At 40.0% G+C, this 20,945-nt stretch overlaps 1 protein-coding gene across 4 annotated transcripts in view; it reads left to right on the top strand.

Annotated features, from left to right (window-relative positions):
- Window positions 1–1,257: 1,257 nt before the first annotated feature.
- Window positions 1,258–20,945, top strand: part of KYNU (kynureninase) — a 58,629-nt gene continuing 38,941 nt past the window's right edge. For 2 of the 4 annotated variants that reach the window (XM_018078846.3, XM_018078845.3), the window contains exons 1-4: window positions 3,782–3,876; window positions 6,479–6,668; window positions 11,867–11,987; window positions 18,683–18,765. In XM_018078846.3, coding sequence (XP_017934335.2) covers window positions 3,796–3,876; window positions 6,479–6,668; window positions 11,867–11,987; window positions 18,683–18,765 — 475 coding nt within the window. In that variant the 5' untranslated portion in view covers window positions 3,782–3,795. Of the gene's footprint in view, window positions 1,276–1,967; window positions 2,049–3,781; window positions 3,877–6,478; window positions 6,669–11,866; window positions 11,988–18,682; window positions 18,766–20,945 lie in introns of those variants that run through there. The other 2 variants (XM_018078847.3, XM_008926267.4) reach the window with 2 other exon arrangements.

The raw sequence follows: 20,945 nt of genomic DNA, 5'->3' as shown, positions 1-20,945 counted from the left end.
TCCACTGTTTGTGTAGTTTTATTTCCAAGGGCAAATTGAAAAGTTGCAGTGTATTTAAGCTTGGTTTGACCTAAATGGTCAACCAAACAAGAAACAAATACCCTTTTGGGTCGAGTTTGACATTGGATCCCTCTTACTTCAGTAGCCGAAGTGCCTCAATGTAGTTCTTCCTTGGACTAGATTCCTGGTGGGACAAAGTTTCTCTAGGAGCAGTCTCATTATCTGGCTGATGGATTAAAGAGCAAGTTAGTGGGTAGTCCAAAAAATCATTTGGCAGCGCAGAACAGGGCAATGATACTGCAGGAACTGATGGATAGAGGTCAGCTCTACTTTGGGTCAATATTAAATGCTCTGTGTGGTTGTTTTGTTGGGTTTTTTCCTAGCAAAGAAGATGAAATGTTACAGTTCAAGAGTGTCACATCTATTGGTGCTTACTGAAAATGGAAATCCAGATAATAAACAAGCATTACTGCAGGGGTCTGGGCAGGCAGAACCAGGATGGAGATGTGTCTCTGAATTACATTGTTAATCCACAACTCTGACCCATTTGCCCCTATATCTCTCCACAATGTTTCAGTTTGTTGTTGTGTGTTGGTTTGGGGTTTTTTTGTGTGTCTTTGGGGTTTGGGTTTTTTTTTCCCTTCTCGGAGGCTTTAGGGACTGAATAGAGAGAAAGTATTTTTCTCTTTCCAGATGACTGTGTTCTAGCTATGTGTGGGAAGGGTGTCATTCAAGCTTGAATGGTGGGGATTGGGCTTGCACGTGGCTAGTTTGAGATAATGTTTAGAGAGAGAAAGGAGAGGTATCAACTCTGTTCTTCCCTAATTTCACCTCTAATTCTTCCTCTGTTTTCCACCCTGGCAAATCTGTATTCCATGTCCCACTACTTCCTCTGCCACCTGGTTGCAAACACTGCTTACTTCTTGCTATTATGCTATCAATTGTCTCCATCATGAAGGGGAAAGAATTTGGTTTAAAACTATTTTCATAATAACTGTGTGTGTATTCTTTTGCCTGTGTTGGAAAAAAAAAGTCCCTTCTTAATTTAATTAGAGCTTTAAAATGGTGACAAAGGAAAAGAAAACGATAATAAAGGACATAATTACATACATGCACACCTGGTTTTTAGTTAACTCTCCTAGGTCACGTGTCTGGTTGCTGTGGGGTCAGAGCCTGGAGAACCAGGCATGTGACTGTGGCTGTTTCTTCACAGAGTGACAATTATTTGCACAGGAGTTTCATCATCCTCCCTCAGGAGCGGCTGCCGACCGCAGGGTAACGTGGTTTCACTGTGGAGGGGAAAAGATGAGTTTTCTATGTAAAATTACTTCTAACACCATAACGCTTCTTGACATGAAGGTCAATAAGTGCCTAAATTACTCTAAGTAACTGAGTTTATTATAATTCCTCTCTGTCACATTCCCTTGCTGCAGCTGTGACACTGTGCATGTAACTTATTTAATTATACAGTGGTGGCTGCCGCTGTGTGTCTGTTGTCGGGGAAGTTATGAATATTTAGATTTTTCTCCAGTTCTGTAATTTAAACAAATTCACTGAAGTGTATTTAACCTGAAGTAATCTACATTGCGTGCTGCTTTGGGCTGTGCTTTTTTAGAAACTTCCTTCTGCGAAATCATATTCACCAAAGCAATTTTTTTTTTTGGTGTAAAGACAGGAAGAGAAACAGTCCTCAGACACTGTGCAGTTCTGTAATTTCTCTTTTGTTTGTTTTGTAAAACAACTTCAATTACAGTGCTATTGGTGCTTTCAGTGGGTGTGTTTTGACAGCCTGGACCTATACTGCAAACTTTCACACTCACACATGTGCACACCCCCAGTTTTCCTTCCCAAGAATTCATTTGGACACCAGCCTCAAAATATCAAAGGTCTGTGGGCTGAGCTGTGTTTGGCAACCTGGTGAACAGCTATTGGAGGGCAGAAAGTGCAGGATAGGCTATTTCCATGACAAACACTTTTCCTCTGAGGATATTGGTACAGCTTAAAGTAGAGATTCATTGTATATCTGTCAGCACTGTACAGGGTAGACTGTGAGTAACATCTTGCAATATTTAAAGAAAATGTTTAAGGGGGGTAAGGGAACTTTTTTTTTTTTTTAATAAATATCTCAAGACAGAGGGTAGGTCCATAAAAATATAAGAGGATCTAAAAAGAGAACAAATTATCATTTTATAATTAAGCCTAATGGACCTTCCTGAGTAAATTTGATAAGATGACTCGCTAATATTCACACTTTTTTTCTATTTAGCAGTAAATTATGCATAAAGGACAAAACAGAAATAATCACCCAGACATTCACGTCACTTGTGTCTGACTAATTCTCATCCATTGTCTTTTATAGTTTTAAAATGGGAGATGAAGTAGCGTGGGGCAATGTCTGTGCTGATAAAGTATGGAATAATGACTGTTTTCTTAATTTAAGTTGCCTATGCTCTTTTTGAGTATGAAAGTTTGCCTACAGTCATTGCTGGGTTCTTTGCTCTAAATCAGAATGTAGTACAGGTAAGTCCCATGGAAGAGTCCAAAGAGCAAAGAACTAGGAAAAAAATAAAAATATACTGACTTCTTGTCATCTGTTTAGTCAAAAAGTGTTGTAAAAGTTTCAAGGAAAAGAAGTAAACCTTTTCTAGTGAAAGATCTCCCTGCCCATGGCAGGAGGGTTGGAATTAGATGGTCTTTAAGGTCCCTTCCAACCCAAACCATTCTGGGATTCTATGAAAACACTTGAATGCTTTTTTTTCAGAGTGGGTGGTGGAGGCAAATGGTTTCTTTTAAGATACTGATTATTTTTACTCTAAGCTGTCTGGAAAACAAAAATCCTGGTAAAGAACCATGTTTATCAAGGTGGGAAATGCATTTTGCACTTATGGGTCTGAATTTTAATTTGAAGAGGTTACAGATGATTGTTTAAAATTAAGTGAAGATAACTGGAATAAAGCTGTGCTGTTTTTATAAAAATGTAGAAAACAACAAGTGACTCATGAATTATTGTAAAATAATTACACAGACCTCTATTCTGTGATTAAAAAAATGAAATTATACCAGTTAGAGTAAAGGGTTAAAAAAAACCCCAACTCCTAAATAAATTCTGCAATTCTACTCTATGAAGCCTAACTCCCATTCAAAGGACAAAAGTACTTTCTTATTCTGTTTTTAGAACTGGATCTCTGGAATTTCATTCCTCAATACGATTTTGATTGATTTTATTTCAGTAGTTTTACCTCATTTCATAATGTTTGTATTAAATCAGATGCCACTGAGCACTTAATAATTTTTAACTTCTAGGCCTTGGTATTTATATTATATTTGCTGTCAAAATTAAATATCAATGAGAATAAAAATAAATGTAAGTCATTGATCAGATGCAACAAACTACAGCAATGCCAGGGAACAAAAAACCTGATCCAGAAATCATCTGTAATATTGACTTCAGTGAGTTTTGGGTCAGGCCTCAAATGGAAACCAAACCCATCTATGCCTGCCAGACAGGTCAGAGGATGACCTGGAATATGATAGTCATTAATTCACTGCAATAACTGGGTGTCCTTACATGGAAATGGTGGCTAGTAATTTAAAGTGTAGGACGCTGGGCTGTGTTCACGTGGTGTAAAGCAGAGCATCTACAGGCCAGATAATACCAAACTGTCCTTCAAGCACCCTTATCATCCATCTCCTGGCCATAAACTACAGGGGAATTAGCTGGCAGTGCCTCAGTGGGCCCTGGAGATAAATGCTGGCGACTCCCAAACCTCCTGTATTCAGGAGAGGATGTAGGTGATGGCAATGTTAGTACTTCATGGTCTCCCCTGTGTGGGACTGTGGGAGCTGAGCATCACTGAGCAAATCTCCTTAACTCAAGTGAGTGATCTGTTTAGAAAGCTCCAAAGGCTCCTTCCCTTACTTCAGGAGCTACGTCACTGGGGAGCAAAAAAATCCAGGCATCAACTTGAGATTGCATAGAAAATACTACACAGGCTACTGTGTGGTTATTTACCTACAAGGAGACAGTCAAGGAAGCATGGTTTCAAGCCTGTTCTACAAGTATTTTTTTATATAATTTGCACTGAATACTCATTATTAAAAATAGAGGACTATATCTTGCTTATTTGTGTATGTGCTGGACACGCCTTGATAATGGGATCAGGACATTCATGCTCATGCTGTAAATCAAACACATAAACCTTTGGAAACAAAAACTAGTCTCGCTTTCCAAGTGCTGGTCCAAATATTGCTTGCCCTCATTTATTGATTAATACTGTGGGTTCTTAAAACTTATAAGTTGGAGAAGTGAAAATGAAGTTACCTTACAGTGCCTGTAGGTTATAATGAGGTGCCTGTATTAGTGATGGCCACAGTGTTCATGAATCAAGTTTGCTTTTCTCATTTCACATCTCCTGGAGGAAATAAAGATCCCTAAGTATCCTCCCTGATGTCTGCCAAGTGAGGTCCAGAAGGTCAGTGTTATTCTGACCTGCAGAAAACCACACATGTTACTGAGATCTCAGCAAAGAAGCTGTCGGAAGCTTGGGTCTGCTGCTCAGCTGTGGAGGAACTGAGGAGCAGTTCCCTGCTGAATAGGGAGCCTGGTCACACTTCTTTCAAGGCTTTCAGTAGGGTGGCAGCTCTCTGGGAGGTGGCTAGTGGAGTGTATTGGTCCAAACCAGCTTGGCCTCTTGAGCATCACGCCCAGCGACTAGTCTAGGTGCAGCCCTCTGCCTCCTAGAAACCTTAAAAGGCACTCCAAGAACCAGGATGCTGAAATACCTTTTTTTTTTTTTTTTTTTTTTTTAATGCAATCACTTTTGTTATTTTATTTTCCTTTTTACCACCTAGGGGATGATTAGGACAAACGAGTGGGAATGATAAATTTGGCAACAATGAGGAGGTGTGAAAAACCTGTATGGAGACAGCACAAAAATAGGATATCTCCAGTAACTCCCAGCAGTTTTCATTTCATTAGTTAAAGGAAAACTGCTATCTTAAAGAACTCTGCTGATTTTTTTTTTTTTTAGCTCTGCATGCTGGTGGGAGGGGAAAAATTTTTACTATGTAAGATATTAAGACTGAAGGGGGGAAAAGAATATGTTTGCATCATAAACCAAATGATAGCAGATTAAAGCAGGTAAGCAGCATCATGCTGGCCATTTGGCTAAACAGGTTTGGATCAATTGGCACTAGTGAGTCTGTGCTGTTTAGGGGTTTATATTTAAATACCAACCGTCGTCCTTCCCATATGTGTTGACAAAGCTCTTCTCAATAGTCATCTGTTGTTCTATCCACAGCTTGTTTCTGGATAACTATCCACAGAATACTTTTAGCTTTAAGAAATGAAAACCGGTTCTTATGGAAGATAAGTGCTTAAAGGGCTTTCTTTCTCAAACAGAGAGAAAAAAGTAATATTCTCTAGTGGCTCTGTGCTGCATGTTATGTGCTAATCTGCCCTATTTCAGCCTATCCCCTTGAGTCCTCCTTTGCACCAAGACTCTTGGGGATGTTAAAAAGGCAGAAAATATTGTGTGGTGTAACTATACAGTTCCCTAAACTGGGGCAACCACCAAGCACCTCAATGAGCCTCTTGACTGCCTACTGCCACAGAAAGCAGCAGGCTGCACTATTGAAGCCTTGCCCTAAAGTGCAGGGTGTGTGTCATAAATTTTCTTTGCCGCAGATCTGTAAAGCCAAGTGCACAAATGCTATCTTGAGCACAATGATGTCTCTGAGCAGTGCAGTTACAGGACTGTTTTTCTTATCAAGATCAATGAGCTTGTAAATTTTGCAGTTAGCTTTGGATGTTCTCAGAATCTATGGTCTGTCATGTTTGCGGTTTGACTTGGGCTTCTCGCTTTTCCCAGGACAAACAGAGCTAAACCCATCAGGATATTCGGTGCAGCTGAAAGGAAATAATAATTCAAGGTCCTGGTCTTGAAAGTGACATTTCTAACAATGCCTTTGCCTGTATCCTGCCTGCTCTGCCCTTGAACGTGAGCACAACTGTGCACAAACTCCCCCTCCAATTTTTGAGGCCGAAAAGCTGAAAGAGGCTGAACGTTGCACAGCCTGGAAGCAACTCCAGTGTAGCTGTGCACCTGCTATTCTTAGGAGCTCAGACTGCAGAAACAATAATGCTGCCTCTGGCTTTGACATCTCAAAATTGTGAATGACACTTCAGCAGTTGGAACTGCTGCCAGTCTGGTGGGAGAACTTAGAAGTGGCTGATACAACTTAAAAAGGGAAGAGCATTGTATCTATAGAAGTGAAAGAAAAAAGCCTTTGGGGGTTACAGAAATATGTTGCCTTGGAAATATTTGATTGGTTTTACCATTCTATTCAGACACTTCACTTTTTAAAACCTTTAAATGAAGTAAGTTTGGGTCTTGAATGATGCAACTTTAGTGGCTGCTTATCAGCCACTCATGAATATGCAAACTGGAAGAGCTAAACTGGCATTTTTGATTTTCAGGTGAAATTGAATGACCTGAAAATGGATCCTTCTTCTCCTGTGGTACCAGCAACCATTTTGGAACAAACTGCCTCTCGGCTTGGATGCAGTCCCACAGACAAAAAACTCGCTGTTCACTTAGATGAGCAAGATGAGTTAAAACACCTTCGTGAATGTTTCTGTATCCCAAAAGTCAAGGATCTGCCTCCAAGTGAGAATTATAATAGCTCTGAGGGAACAGGGAGGGGGAAAAGGGCTGGGCTTCATATCTTGTGCATGTGTTTATCACAAATCTTTGGAAATCATCATCATCACTTATGAGATAATTGAGCAATTGTAGTCATATCTGAGCACAGAATGTCCCTGCTGTTGCTAAATCAATCCGTCAGCTTATTCTAGCACCAGAAGCTTTATGCTCTCGTTCCCATCCTGAATAAAATGTGAGGATGCAGTACTTACATGGTGCTTATGCTGTCAGTCAGCAGCTTTGAACAATATAGTGACTGATTGAAAATTATAGGCAGAAGCATTTCTGTCTAATGGCTCGAAACGGCAAAGTCGCTTGTGATAGTTCAGAGCAGTTGCTTCCTTGGTGTAATACACTTTGGTATTATCTATCCGGCTACAATTATTTTAGTTAATGAAAGAGACAGCACATGTATTATATTAACATTCATGTCTTATTGCTGGTAGTAGAGATATTTTCTTCCCGAGGCCAAATGGAGCACTGTACCTTAGAACAAATAATTGATCTGAGCAAATAATTCGTAGTGAAACCTTTTATCAGAGGATATTTCTCGCTTTCCTTATGAATTGCCTGCAAATAGATAACTGCACATGTAGATGTGCAAAATGGTTCTGGAAGTTTTTCTGCTTCTTTTCTGGTCTGTAGGCTGTTTTGGGGAGCCTGTGGCATGCCCTGGGTATGGAGAGGGCCTGGTGTGGAGGCAGGAGGGTTGAGCAGGAGGGCTGGCAAGTTGAAAGCCTTTGCTTCAGGTCAGCACTCCCAGCCCACCAAAAAGCAAAAAGAAAATCTCTATGGGAGTGTTTTGTACCCACAATTTCTGCTGTGTTCAGTCAAATCACGCAAGAAAACCTGGTGGAAACACTGGCCTGTGGAGGCAGCAGGGTCCTGGGCTTCTCCCCTGCTTCCCAAGATCTGTCTGGGTTTATTTTCAACTCAGATACATGCGAAGCAAAAGCTGTGCTGCTTCTGCAGCCTCTATTCATTGCACACTGGAAACTGAAGAAATAGCATATTATTTCCTTAGATGGTAAACAAGTATAGGCATAGTCACTCCCTTCCTTTCCTGCTGTGGCAAAATACACCCGTTGAAAATTAAAGGAAAAATATATGACAGAACTTTCTTGCAATTTTTTTTCATTTTCCAATAAATGCAGATATAATTTTCTGCGGATTTCTTTTTCTGAAAAGAACAGTTCTGATGTTAAATGAGAAACTACCAGTGCATTCCCCAAATTGTGTACAGTAAGGAACTGTGATAGAAAATGGTATCCATAGTTTCAAAAGATGTCCAGGAATTCAGACTATCTCTGTCTTCAGTATCTTCCTGCTAAACAATGATGAGTGTTGAGAATGCTGTCTGCTCCCTCCCTTAGGACACAGGGATGATAAATCCCAGTTCTTTATTATTTAGAACAGAACTGGTCACTTTACAAATATCTAAACTAGGTGCTTCTTCCACATGGAGGAGATGTTCTCAGCTGGTCTTCCAAGAATTAATTTTTTTTTTTTTTTTTTTTTTACCCTGGTTGCTTAAAGGAGTTTCCTAAACTATGACTATTCTGTGCTCAAAGCTCCTTCAGCTGCCACAATGGTGCTGCAAAATGTACCTCTAAAGCTGGAAAGGTGCTGGCAGACAGCTCCCATGGCCATAGTGCTGCTACCCTTCACTGGGCTGTGCTATTGAAATCCAGCTCCAGTAGGACACCTGAACAGCAGCTGGATCTTCAACTGCAGCGTGTAAAATGTCCCTCCAGAATATCAAAGGTCACTTTTCAGTGTAGTGTTGTAGCAGCTTCATGTTAAAGAATCTTCTGAGAAATATATAGAGGTTTTGATACCCCTGTGACAATTTTGATTTCTTCCCTTCCAACCTTCATTATTGTTTATTTTTCAATCACCATCATATTTAGACCCAAAGACTGCTGATGTAGATGCTTTTCCCTGCAGTTATGATAATATTTAGTCCTGAGACTGTGGAGATAAATATATGTTTTATTGAAGATAAGCAATGTACAAAGTAGTACTAGTTGTACAGCACGGAGTACTCATCATTCCTGTGTTCCCAAATTAAGGGATTTTTTTCCCTTCTCTTTTTCCCCTGTCCCTCTTTTCTGTACTTCAGCTGTCATCAGGAACAGCTTCCCTGCTGAAAAACAGCAGGGGTGTAAATATATATATATATATTCATATTGTGTGTCTATACCACAGAGACAGATCTCCCCTGACATTTATCTGTGCCCAGGAGCGGATCCTAGATAACATATTCCTAAAGATAAATGTCATTACAGATATTAGCCATCAAATATTCTTTATATATATACATAAAACATTACAATGAGGTTTTAAAATTAAACCTTACAAGAAGCAGATCAGAACATCCATAGGAGACAACTGTAAGATGACGTACAGAAAAAAATATTTAGGAAGTCATTAGAATAGTTTAATTTAGTTATCGAGTTATGAACTGTCACAGCTGTTTGTTTGTTATATCAATCAAGTGGAAACCAACAGCAGCCCAACTCCCTGCAAATCTCTGAGGTTTTATGTGCAAGCATGAGGGACGAGGCTCAGGTGAGCAAATATGGAAAGATGACAGCGGGAGATTTAGAGAAATGTTTGGATCTCCCCTTAACGCTTTTCCGTGCACCACAGGGAGGAGGCAGGAATGCCTGGATTGCAGTTGGCAGTTGGGCACCAAATCACCCGTCTGATTAAGGCTATGGCTTGTGCTTTGTCATCTTGTAAAGGAATAGAGCATCATTTGGGTTTCTTGGGAATAAAAAGATGCCCAAGAGTGAAAGTGTTGAGCTGTATTTCCCAGAAGAAATGGTTAAAGGCAGTGGTTAATCATATAAATGTGGTTCTTTTTTTGGAGGGCTTGTGAGGGGGGTCCAGGCAGGTGTGAAGGGGGTAATCTTTTATCCTTCAACAAGGGACAGATCTCAGATATGTATAAGCAGGTTTAGTCCTTCCTCTCTATTTGATGAAAACATTGAAATTTTCCCTTTTGCTTGGACTGAATTATTTTGACAATAAACTTGCTTTTTCTTTTAGGTTTAAAAGGTATAGAATTGCATTTTTAACACAGACAAATGGGTATAATTACCATGCAAAATAATTTTTGCACAAATCTGAGTAGGTGTGCAAATATGTATTTAATTAATTTTAATGTAAGTGTGTTTTTTAATTCAGGTTTCTCTAAGAACACATTTTAATAATTATTTCTTGTTTTCTTTGCCTTTATTTCCTCAACTGTGTTTATTTGCTGTTTGAATATTTCAATCTATATTGCATATCAACTGCAGCTCCTCCAGAAATAAAAAGGATGAATACTTTGAGAAGTAAGCGTAGAGTAACTTGGGAAAAGTCAAGTGCTAATTTTAGGAAAACAAATGTATTATTGTAAAGAATATTACTGTGACTGTGGAAGTGTTGGAGTACAAAGGTGTGCTGGTCAGAAGAGGGGGAAATAAACAGCTTTTTGTCAAAAGGAAAAAAGTATTGCCAGATAAGGAGTTGATAAAATGCCAAAAAAAAGTATATTCAAAGTAACAGGTAGAAAAATACTTTTTTTTTCTAAAAGTAGAGAAAATAAACTTTATGAAAAAGGTAATGTCATCTCTCTCCAACAGTGAACAAGAGGCGTTTTTATTTAGTAAGGACTGTGGTGCAAGGAAAGCTGGTTTGCTTGTAATTCCTTACCTGTTTCCCTGCTTGGTCAGAGCATAAGGAACATTAGTGAGATTGAGCTCCAAATTCTTGAGCAAAAATCCTCCTCTCTAATCCCAATGGGACAGTGTTGTTGTGTTTCTTGATAGGAAAAGAACTGTTACTAGAATCAATTTGGGAGCATGGATAATGTTTGTTCCTCTCTGTTTCCATTCATATTAGAATGGAGATGAAAAACAGACATAGTATCTGTAAAACAGATTAGGATGAAATTGCTCTCTGATTTATGCTGTTTAAAAGCTTCTAAAGCTTTAATTAAGAAATTACCTAAGTTGTCTATACTCCTGAAAAATGTGTTTCTGATGAAGTTCAATGAAGTTGGGAACTGTTAGTGCAAAAGGTAGTGAGAGACCTTTTCCAGACTATTTTTCCACAGCCCTTTGAAAATTTTCCATGACTAAATTGCAATTTTATGCTCATTTTTAGTATGTATCTTAATAAATTCATATCTTTATTCTGAGATCTAATATAATCTATTTTGGTAAATATAATTCTAATGATTATATTTACCAAAATTACATGTAATATTAGCTTTTGGGGAGTTGTAAGTATAGGTATAGACAAATGTAAATTACTACTTCTAGAAGGTCACCATCACTTGTCCCTCCAAGAATCTCCGCCATGAGAAATAATAGAAAAAGGCTTGTGTTTGGATTGATAGATGATGACACAGGGTAATTAGATTGTTCAGAACCTCACTACAGCTATTATTTATAAATTTCTACCGCCTTGCTTTTCTCCTAATCATTGAAAGGATTTGTCAACATAGATTTCCTCCTCCTCCTCAGACGATGACATGAAGTGCAGCCCACCAGTATATGCTGACAAGACAAGAACTTTTGAGACAGCCTAAAAATATTCTGTGCAATGACTACATTTTTCTAAATAGAGATTTAATCGCACAGGGAGAACTTACATGAAAGACACAGATTTACCTAGTCTTAACTCTTATTAAATGCATGATTCAAGCAGCTTCACGACTCAGAGAAGGCATATACTGATGGTGGAAGAAAAGTGGATAGCCTGGTTGGGAAAATGCTCCCTCTTTTCTCACCTGTGGTTACTGACTTGATAAAATTAGTGCCAGTGGTTGCTTCTAGAGAAGCTCTCTTCAGAGAGCTGGGAATTTGGTGATGCTTGAACTCACATTAGCTCCAAGAATTGTAGGAAGACAAGGTGAATAACTGCTTGCAAATTGCCCTCTGTCCTCCTCCTTGGAGGCTTTGCGGGTTGAATGATGCTGAGTGATGCTCTGGGAGGGAGGTCAGGAGGTAGCACCTCTATCTGAGTGTGGGGACCACGATGTCCCAGGGAGATGAAGGGACAGAGCTCTGGGTGGTGGCACATGTGTGCTTGGGGGTGTTTGTACACATGTGCTGACCCTCCTGTGCTCACCCCCACGTACCTGTTGTTTCTGTGGTTTCCCTCCACAGCTGATCTGAGCCTGGTGGATGGAGAAGAGAGCTGTGTGTACTTTGCTGGGAATTCTCTTGGGCTCCAGCCAAGAAAGGTTAAAACTTACTTGGACGAAGAACTGGACAAGTGGGCTCGAACGTGAGTACACTGTGGGATATGTGAGATGCTAACCTGTGCTCCAGGTGAGCAATTTATTTTGGGATCTTCCCTGGAAACGCTTGAATTGCAGAATAGTGTGTTAAAAGCACTACAGTCCAGGAGTAAAACATGCTCAGTGTTTCCCTGGCACTATTTACATCTCTTTTAAAGGTATGAGCAGTAAAACAGGCCAAGAGACCCTTCCAGCTGTGATGACCCATGCTGTGCATTGTGGCTCTGATTTGGCTCATCCAAAAGCTTTTATGAACAGTGTTTATACACAAGGCACACAAACTCATTTGGTTTTTGTTCCTTGCTGGTGAATGTGGTTGGGTTCCAGGCCTTGTGATTTTTCTAATTAGTGTTTTTAACTGTGTGTGATTCACCCTGCAGGCCTTGCAATGGGCAGTTCCCCTTGAAATAGCACTGAGCACAGGTGATGCTTCTGCCAGCACTGGCAGGTTTTTGGCTCTTCTTAAACCAGGTCTCTGCTTGACAAGTTCATTTTATTTAGAAGGAAACATTCCTGTCTTCTCAATAGCATCTCAGCAAGGAGCTGAGAGTGGATTGCCACAAGCTCTGCTGAATGAACCTGATGTAAGAGAGGCAGGAAGACAAAAGAAGGACACATTGCATGAAAGGAATATTATCATCATAAAAAATGGGAAAATTTTAATATGTATAGGGGAAAGAAAAAGGTTTTTTTAATTATTTATTTTACTTTTATTAATATTATGCTCTGTTTTCATTGAGACTCTGTGCTTTGAGGTATCCAACACCTGCCTGAGCAGCTGGACCAGGGATAAGTAAGGAAAAAGATAAGCAAAAACCAGGGAACTGAAGGTGGGAAAGGAAAATAACATCCAGACGAGTAAGTGAGGTGGGAGAGAGATGAACTCTTTTATAGGGTGCAGGATATCAGTGGAACAGATGTGATTTCATGGTGAGAGAGCAGAGGAAATATGGAGAGGCAGAAGAGGAAAAATGAATGCTGCTAACTGGGCAGCCCTGTTTCAGTAGGAACAGTCTAGATGGAGGCTTCACAATGGAAATGGGAAAAATCTGTAGCTGCTCTTTCACTTCCTAATATATGAATGCTGTGAGTTCATACATAATGGTTTACTGTTTCCTATTTATCACTTGTATTCTTATAAGTAAGAAGTTGAGAATGAATGGGAATGACTACGAACTTTGGGAAGTGTTTGTTCCTGCTGGTTATTCAGTCAGCACAGTGATGCAGTTTCTCCAGTGGTTTAGAAAAATTGCAACCCTGTCCATTTCTGCACTGTTCATCCTACTTTATCAGGAAAACAGCTGAGCTCCTTCAAAAGGTAGAAGTCAGATAGCACTCTTATCTGTTAGAGTGATGCACTGGGAGTGCAAACACATTTCAGCTCCTCCACTGTATCTTTTCACTGGCTCTCTTCTATTCTTATGTTTGTCTTTGCTGCAGTGAAGGATGGGTTTTTCCTCAATAACTATAAAAAAACCACAAGAAAAAGGTAGGCAGCATGTTCAGATCAAAAGTGCCTTCAGTAACTGTATCCAAGGGGGAAATATGGCTGAACATGATTTTGAGCCGTTGGAAGTGAGGGAGCAAAACTAGAAAGACTTTTTGCCAAAAATACAGCTTGGCTCCAAAAAACCTTACCCAGAATAAATCAGAAAGTTTAAAACCAAATAAATAAACCCCTAAAGAATCAAACAAAACCAACAAAAATAAAAATCAAACCTGAATTAAAATCAATCAAAAAACCCTAGAATAAAATCCTGCTAGTTGCAGATGCACCTAAAGCAGCTGAGAAAGTCAGAGTAGAGGTCAAGATAACTTTGAAGAGAAGTGTATGCTTAAAGAAGCTGTTGGGTAGGATGGTGTTCTGGGAGCTGCAAAGGAACAGGTGGTTGGAGGTACAGAAACGGGTAGTTTTATTCCAGCCACCAAGGACAGCTTAGCAAAATCCAGTCTAAGGTGGAAGCTGTTCCCATCTGGATCCTGTTCTGTGGCTGGTGTGTTGGCAGTGGCTTGGATAAATAAGTAGAGAGAATCTAAGCAATGGCATGCAAATTAGGCACATCCATCAAGTCAGCAATGGTATAGATTCTGGCTTTCTTATAAATTGGTTTATCGCATTTTCTGTTTGTTGTGTCTTGGGACCCATCTCAAATAGCTACGAGTCTATTTAAATGGTTTTCACTGCTTATAGGTAATGGCAAGAGTGAAAGGGAAGATTTACCCAGCAGTGGTGGTCAAGGGCAGGGAAGCTCAGAGCTTTATCTCCTTGTGGTGATGGCAACTCTTTAGAGCACAGCTGGGGGAAAGGAGGCTTTTTCATGCTTTTCTTGTTGTGTTCCCTCTCAGTGCTGAGTCCCTTTCATGTACCTCCAAGTTAAGTGGTGAGTTATGGATTTTTTCCCTTAGACTGCCTCCCACACACCTTCTCTGGTTTTGTGTTCTTCCTCTCTGTGTTCCTCAATCCTTTTTTTTTTTTTAATGCTAACATGTAAACACTACAAATCCAAACCACTGGCATTCTTAGTATGCATTTAAAAAGAGCCTTTTAGACTTCATCTTTCTGTTATGATTTCAACTAAATCCAAGACTTATTGGATAAGAGGCAAAAAGGGATGAGGAGTTATTGTGCTTAGCCTAGAGTAGCCAATAACCCAATATTTTGAAATCTAAAAGTCCAAACTTAAAGGGACTTGTTTGGTTAGAGAAAGACCAAGAGGTGCTTTTCAGCATTTTCCCTTTGCCCTGCCAAAACTGGTTAAGTAACTAAAATATTCTATAGAATCATTATTGTATGTGAACATACTCAGTGCAGCAGGAAACGTCTCTCACGTCCAAGTGACTCATTAAAGTGAACTATTAGAAGAGAAGGGAGCTTGCTGTAGCCAGTTGTTATGCTCCTGTGAAGGGCTGGCAGAGCAACTGGGGAGTGGAGAACCTGTTGTATGGAAGTCTTGAGGATTAGAGTTGTTAAATTGAGCAAAATTAAGACTGAAAGGAAAAAAAATATTGTTCTCTGTGGATGTATCAATGGGTAACTGTAGGGGGAAAACGGAACCACTTATGTGAAATAGCATTCTGGCACAGCAAATGTAAGCTAGGAATTAATAAATTGAGGCTAGAAGTAAAACATGTTTATATACACACACTTCTAAGCACTGAAATAGGCTGGCAACAGGCTTCTGACATGAATATAGTAGATTAACAGCCTCCTAGTCTGCGGAAGGTTTTATAATATAACACCTGCAGTAGCAAAGATTATTTTCAGTGAGTCAAAAGGTATCTTTGGTTCTATGTGGTGAACTAATCCTGCAAGAGGCAACAGCCCTGCAAAGAGCAGTGCAGCTTGGAGGGGCTTGGCCATGTCCTGTGTGACAGACTCACCTCTCCTGCCATTCTCAGGAGTCATCCCAGCCCTGTGCCTTTCAGCAGGTTGTTTGTGAGACCTGCCTGTTATAATGCCCTGGGTTTTTAGCTTTGCCTTTTATTTACTGATCAATACAGTTCCTTTTCTTTTTGGCTGTTTCTTTGCTTGAAACCATGGTCCAACTTCAGAGTCTGTACTGGCTCATTAAATACCTTGCATCACTTTTGGCAAAGAAGCAAGAAAGAAATTTGCACTTGAACAAGATTTGGATGAGCACAGAAGATTCCTGAAGCTGGCAATTAATTTAAATCCCTTTTCTCACTGCCTTTGAAACCCTGGGATCATCTCGGAAAATGTGTTTCCAACTCCCCTAGTGAGCTTTAAATCAACCAGACCTCAGCGAATAAAACGTGGCATTGTGATTTCCTGCCAAATTGAAAATAAAATGGTAACCAACTAAAAATTAATTTGGACTACAAGAAACTCTCACAGTAGTTGAAGAAATAGACTGTTTGTGTGATGCTTCATGAATTGATGGGCAGCGTTTTGTATTCATTAATTTGGGTACCTTGATTTAAATCTCTCTTCCAACCAAGGGTGCAGTGGGAAAAAGAAAAGGGATAAAGGCTCTCCATGTCTGAGGGGAATGCCAGAAACACAGCACTTGTGTCCTTAAAGATTATTACCCCCAGTACCTACCAGAGCTGAGAGAGGGGTGGCATAATATACAGAGATATAAATTCTCTGAGGCAGAGCATAGAATTTTACAGCCTAAGTGTAATAGGATGTATTGTGCCATCAGCAAAGTCTACAGAGTTTCATGTGATTAAAATAAAAAAAGGGTCTAAGAATATGCCTTTAACTACCATTTTAATGGCAATAATTTTTATCTCTTGTCATTTATATTGGCCATCAAGAGGGAGGCAAGCTGTAAGCTGTGCAGTAATAATAATAATAATATGAATAATAATAAATGCTGCCTCTCCCCTCTTTCAATATAGTTAAATGTCCATGTTTTCCTCTCAAAATAAAGTATTCTCATGCCCAAAATCTCATATCTGTTCTCATGATAACTTGGAAATTTATTCTGAAGTCTTGTTAGTCCTGTGTGCTGATAGAGAGAACTTTCATCAGTAAATTCCCATTAGGAGGACACTAATGGCTATAAAATCAGAGAAAGCTAATGAAAGAGAATCCCATAGGTAGTTAGGACTTATTTTTCCCATCTTATTAAGTTCACTATCCTCTTTCAAAAATACAGATTCCCCTTGGGCTAGGAACCACTGAAAATCTTTGGGGGTTTTACTTTAACAGTCTCTATTATCCTAAAGTCCCTTGATCACTATATTACGGCGAAGAATAAGAAGGGAAATTACCAATAAATGTCTTGCTGTTTGTGAAACACATAACACTGTCTTCAGGGTAGGCAGCTGCATTATGGTCTGATAGAAGGGAGGGAATTTTAGCACTAGTCCTGCCCCTTACAGCATTTTCTCCCCTACCCACCCACTGCCTTTATTCCTCATCTCTGAAATGTTCTTGTAAATGAGAGCTGTTTCACACTGCCCGTTCTCTGCTGTCAAGGTCTCATCAGAGAGCAATTCTGAAATGGAGAAAAGCAGTGAGCTGGTGTACCATGACGTTATCCAAATTGGGGATCAGGGTGCTCCTTGGCATCTGTGGAGGACTGGTCTTGTCAAACCTAGGGATGTTATTTTATCTCTAAGAGATGTTCCACTGTACCTGTGCCCGTCTTCATCTGTTGACCTAACCTAGTCCGAAAGTAGATGGTATTTTGCAAGGATGACAGGCTTGAAGTGGTTAATACAACTGTGCTTTTGCAGCAGTTCTATTCTCTAGGATTGTAGGGTTTTTTGAAATATCCCTAGGAGGTGTGAATTAGACCCAAGTCAATCAGAAGGAGTCTGACTGTAAAACGCCCAGGTAATTTGTGTGGGAGACAGAATTAAATTCTCCCTGAGAAGGGAAAGTATGAGGTGGATAGCAAAAAGCAATCTTTTAAATAGCCTTGAGGGTGGGGTAGTGTCTCATGCACCCTCCTTTCTCGTGTCTTAATCTTCCAGCTGTCCTCTCATGATTTTATGTGAACGTTGTGGGCCTGTTCTTCTTTAAAAGGTTCATTTTTTTTCTTTTTTTTCCCCACATCAAAGCTTTTAGGGCCTTTTTTTCCTCTCTACCCAGCTTCCTACTGGCTTTGTCCCTATTTTGAAACGGCTTTATAGTCAGCCTTATGCAACCTGGTGTTTCTGACTCCACAAGTACCCCGTGGTGCTCAGCAAATATGAAAATCATCCAGTGTGAGATGGGAGCCCAGAGCAATGTTCCCCTGGATTAGCACCATTATTACTTTCCTCAATCTGCCTCCATTTGCATTTAAATCTCTACTCTACAGCCTGCATGTTTAAGAAACTTGGCAACTTTTAATTTATATATGCATGGTAGCTACCTTAGAAGTTTTCTTCTCTGTCATAATTGAAGGAAAAATTAGTTCAGAGCATATAATCCAGGACTGAATGTACATATCTGTCACACCAGAGTAGTGAGGCACTTGGGTTTAAGGTGATCATGTGATCCACTGTAGACAAGAGCAGTTTTTAAATACACTTTGTCAACCCCAAAAGCTTTATGCCCTCTAAGATCTAGAACAATTTGTCAGGGAGAAGAGAAGCAGTAAAAATTAGCAAGCAGCTCAGCTGGGGCAGGTGCTGCCCTGCACAAACACGAAGTACCTGCTGGTTTATGCAGGAGGGTGAACTCAGGCAGGAGATGCAGGAGGATGGAAATTGTTTCTGACAAGAAATATTTCTGTCTGGGAGCAAGGCAGTATTCAAGTCTATCATCCTCTGCACCATACAATGTTCAGCTAGAAATGCAGGTGGGGTAACTCTGTGAGTGATCTCTGCTCCCTGTGCAGTTGATGTGAGCCTGGGTTAGCAGGTGCCATCCCACACTGAGATGCCCTTTCCCAACCTGCCTGCTTCCAGAGGCTTCTGGTACCCATGCAGCCACTTCCAGAGGGCTTGTGAAAAAGCTACCATCTTTAATGCTGAGGAATTTTAAAGGAACTTTTTGGGTCAAAATAAATAGTTTTCAAGCAACTGAGAACCTGTCAGAAACCAACAAATGAATTGCATTTGCTACAAGCTTTTATGGCATGAGAAAAGTTATCAGCTTAGGCAAGTCTCTTTCTCTTCCTCTTCCCTCCTCCAAATGTGGGGTCTCCAAACCAGATGTGTTTCTCAGGACTGATCCAAAGGGAACAACTCCTGTTTTCATCCTTTCTCTCTTCCTTTTCAGAGGTGTTCATGGCCATTTCAATGGCCGGCGCCCGTGGGCTTTGGCAGATGAGTGCATCCTGGACCTGATGGCTCAGCTGGTTGGTAGGTGTGAACTGCAGGGGAAAATCTTTCTCCAGAAATAATAATTAAAAAAAAAAAAATGGTTTCTTTGGGGACTGAAAATCCCGAAACTCTGTAAGCGGAATTGAGTTCCTTTAATTCTTTTGTTTTAAAGTAGTTTTTCTGAGTATGGACTAACACTTTTTTAAGACTGCAGTGATTTAATAGATGAATGTATGTGATAATATATGAGCATATGCATATCATGAAACTAATTGCAGCAAAGGGTTTCTTGGAGCATCATAAACCACTTGGACTAACACGTGAAGCCCTTTTAAAGGGCACTTGCTATTACAGATTCTCAGTCACTCTCCTAAAAGTAAAATGATGAACTTTCCCCTTTCAAAAATTATTTCTATCTGACATTTTCTGCTTTTCCTCCTCTTCCTACCACTAAGTCCAGCCTAATATTTGAGAGCTGCTTATGTCAATGAAGCAGATAATTGAGGCAGGACTTGTACTGATGAGTTTCCATTACCCTGCTGTACCCCTGGATGGGCCTGCAGTGCTGGAGGACCTTGGCAGTGAGTGCTTCTGGTTATTGAGAGGTTGAGAAGGAGCTCTGGAGACTTCTCCTGGTGAATTTGCCAGCCATGAAAGCAGTTGGCTGAGTCTGAATGCAAATTTCCTCTATCGTGTCTAACTCTGTAGTTGAAATGATTTTTCATTGGGATTTCCTTCAGAGTTGTTGCTGTCACAAGCAGAAAGAGAAATTATCTTGGCAGGGTCTTTTTCTTCCCCACTCTCACAGCTGTAGTCAAGGCCAGGTTAGTAGATTTTGGAGAGATTTGGCCCATATTTCAGTTTAGGTGTTGAAGGCAACTGTCAATAGTGACTGTCAGAACTGAATTGTCAGGCATTCATTTGTGCCATCACTGAGGAAAAATATTACAATTAAGTTGACCTACTCTGTGCTGGATATTGTATCGTGATTTCTCCTTGTAGACAAGTGTTCAATGAGAAAATTATGGTTTTTCTCCTTCAAGAAAAGCAAATGGGGTCGGAACAATTGCAAACACAGACATTAAAGAATGTTTAGTGACAAGTTTATTTATATATTAATAAATAAAATCACTTATTGAATTCTTTATGAAGTTTCCAAATAGCTAAAATACTGGGTATTATTACTGGAGCAGAACAAATGCAATAAATTATTGTTGCAGTTGGTCTATCCATGATGTAAGCACTAAGATAACCTAAATATGAGTGTGTTTACACTGGGCATCACTGGACTATGCAGAAAAATCTCTTTTGTAGAATGAAATAAAAAAAACGAAAATGCAGATTGGGGTTCTGATTTTGTAGATTGCTACTGTTGTACCTGGTATTGCTCAGGAGGTTAAGAAATTACTTTTCTTGCTTTCGTTACATTCAAGGACAAGCTCTGCACCTTCATCCATTAAGTATCATAGAACAGAAATATGTGAGGATATAAAGGGGTGGAGTGCATTGAAATGTAGGGATTTCTCTAGTATGACCCATTCCTCTTGGCCCCTGGATATTCTTGTTCTGGTATGGTGTAACTGGGAAGTTGTGGGCAGGTGGGGAAATGTGACTTGGATTTTGCAACTGGAAACCTTGAATTTCTGAAGCTGGACGGTGGAGAATTTCTCCTATGTCCTGTGAAAGTGGGAGAGTAGTCACACTACATACTTCCATGCACCTAAATTAGTAAAGCAACAAGGTAAGACCATTGATGCTCTTCAGACAATCATGGGAGAGACAGACAAGATCCCCCAAAGGGCAGCTGGAGACACCTGAATTATCGTCTTTCTCTGTATCACCTTCTGTGAACGTTTTCCACTGCTTTGTTTGCAAAACTTGGACCCCTGTGTGGTCCCTGCAGGGTGTTGAGGCAGGCTGAGCCCCAACCTCCTGCCACTGCTGGTGCCAGGGTCCATTTGGCCTCAGCTGTAGGTTAAGAGTCACTGCAGAAAGCAGGGAGTCAGGCTGAGACCCTTTTTCCCTCAACCATCTGTCTTGCAGAGGCTGCCAGCTGTGTTTCTATTTTAATATTTGTTTAACTAAAAGATGCATTCTAGGTCTAAGGAGAGGAAAATGAGAGCTTTACTTAAATTTCATCTAATTGTTTGTCCATCTCCTTATTTTCCTTTTCTTTTCCAAGCTCCATATGACATTGATGTTTTATTTCACAGTGGCCA

This window comes from Manacus vitellinus, unplaced genomic scaffold, assembly GCF_001715985.3.
Source record: "Manacus vitellinus isolate BGI_N305 unplaced genomic scaffold, ASM171598v3 scaffold_43_pilon, whole genome shotgun sequence".
NCBI lineage: Eukaryota > Metazoa > Chordata > Aves > Passeriformes > Pipridae > Manacus > Manacus vitellinus.
The sequence above is the reverse complement of the archived record's forward strand: the minus strand, read 5'-3'. Positions and strand labels throughout refer to the sequence as shown.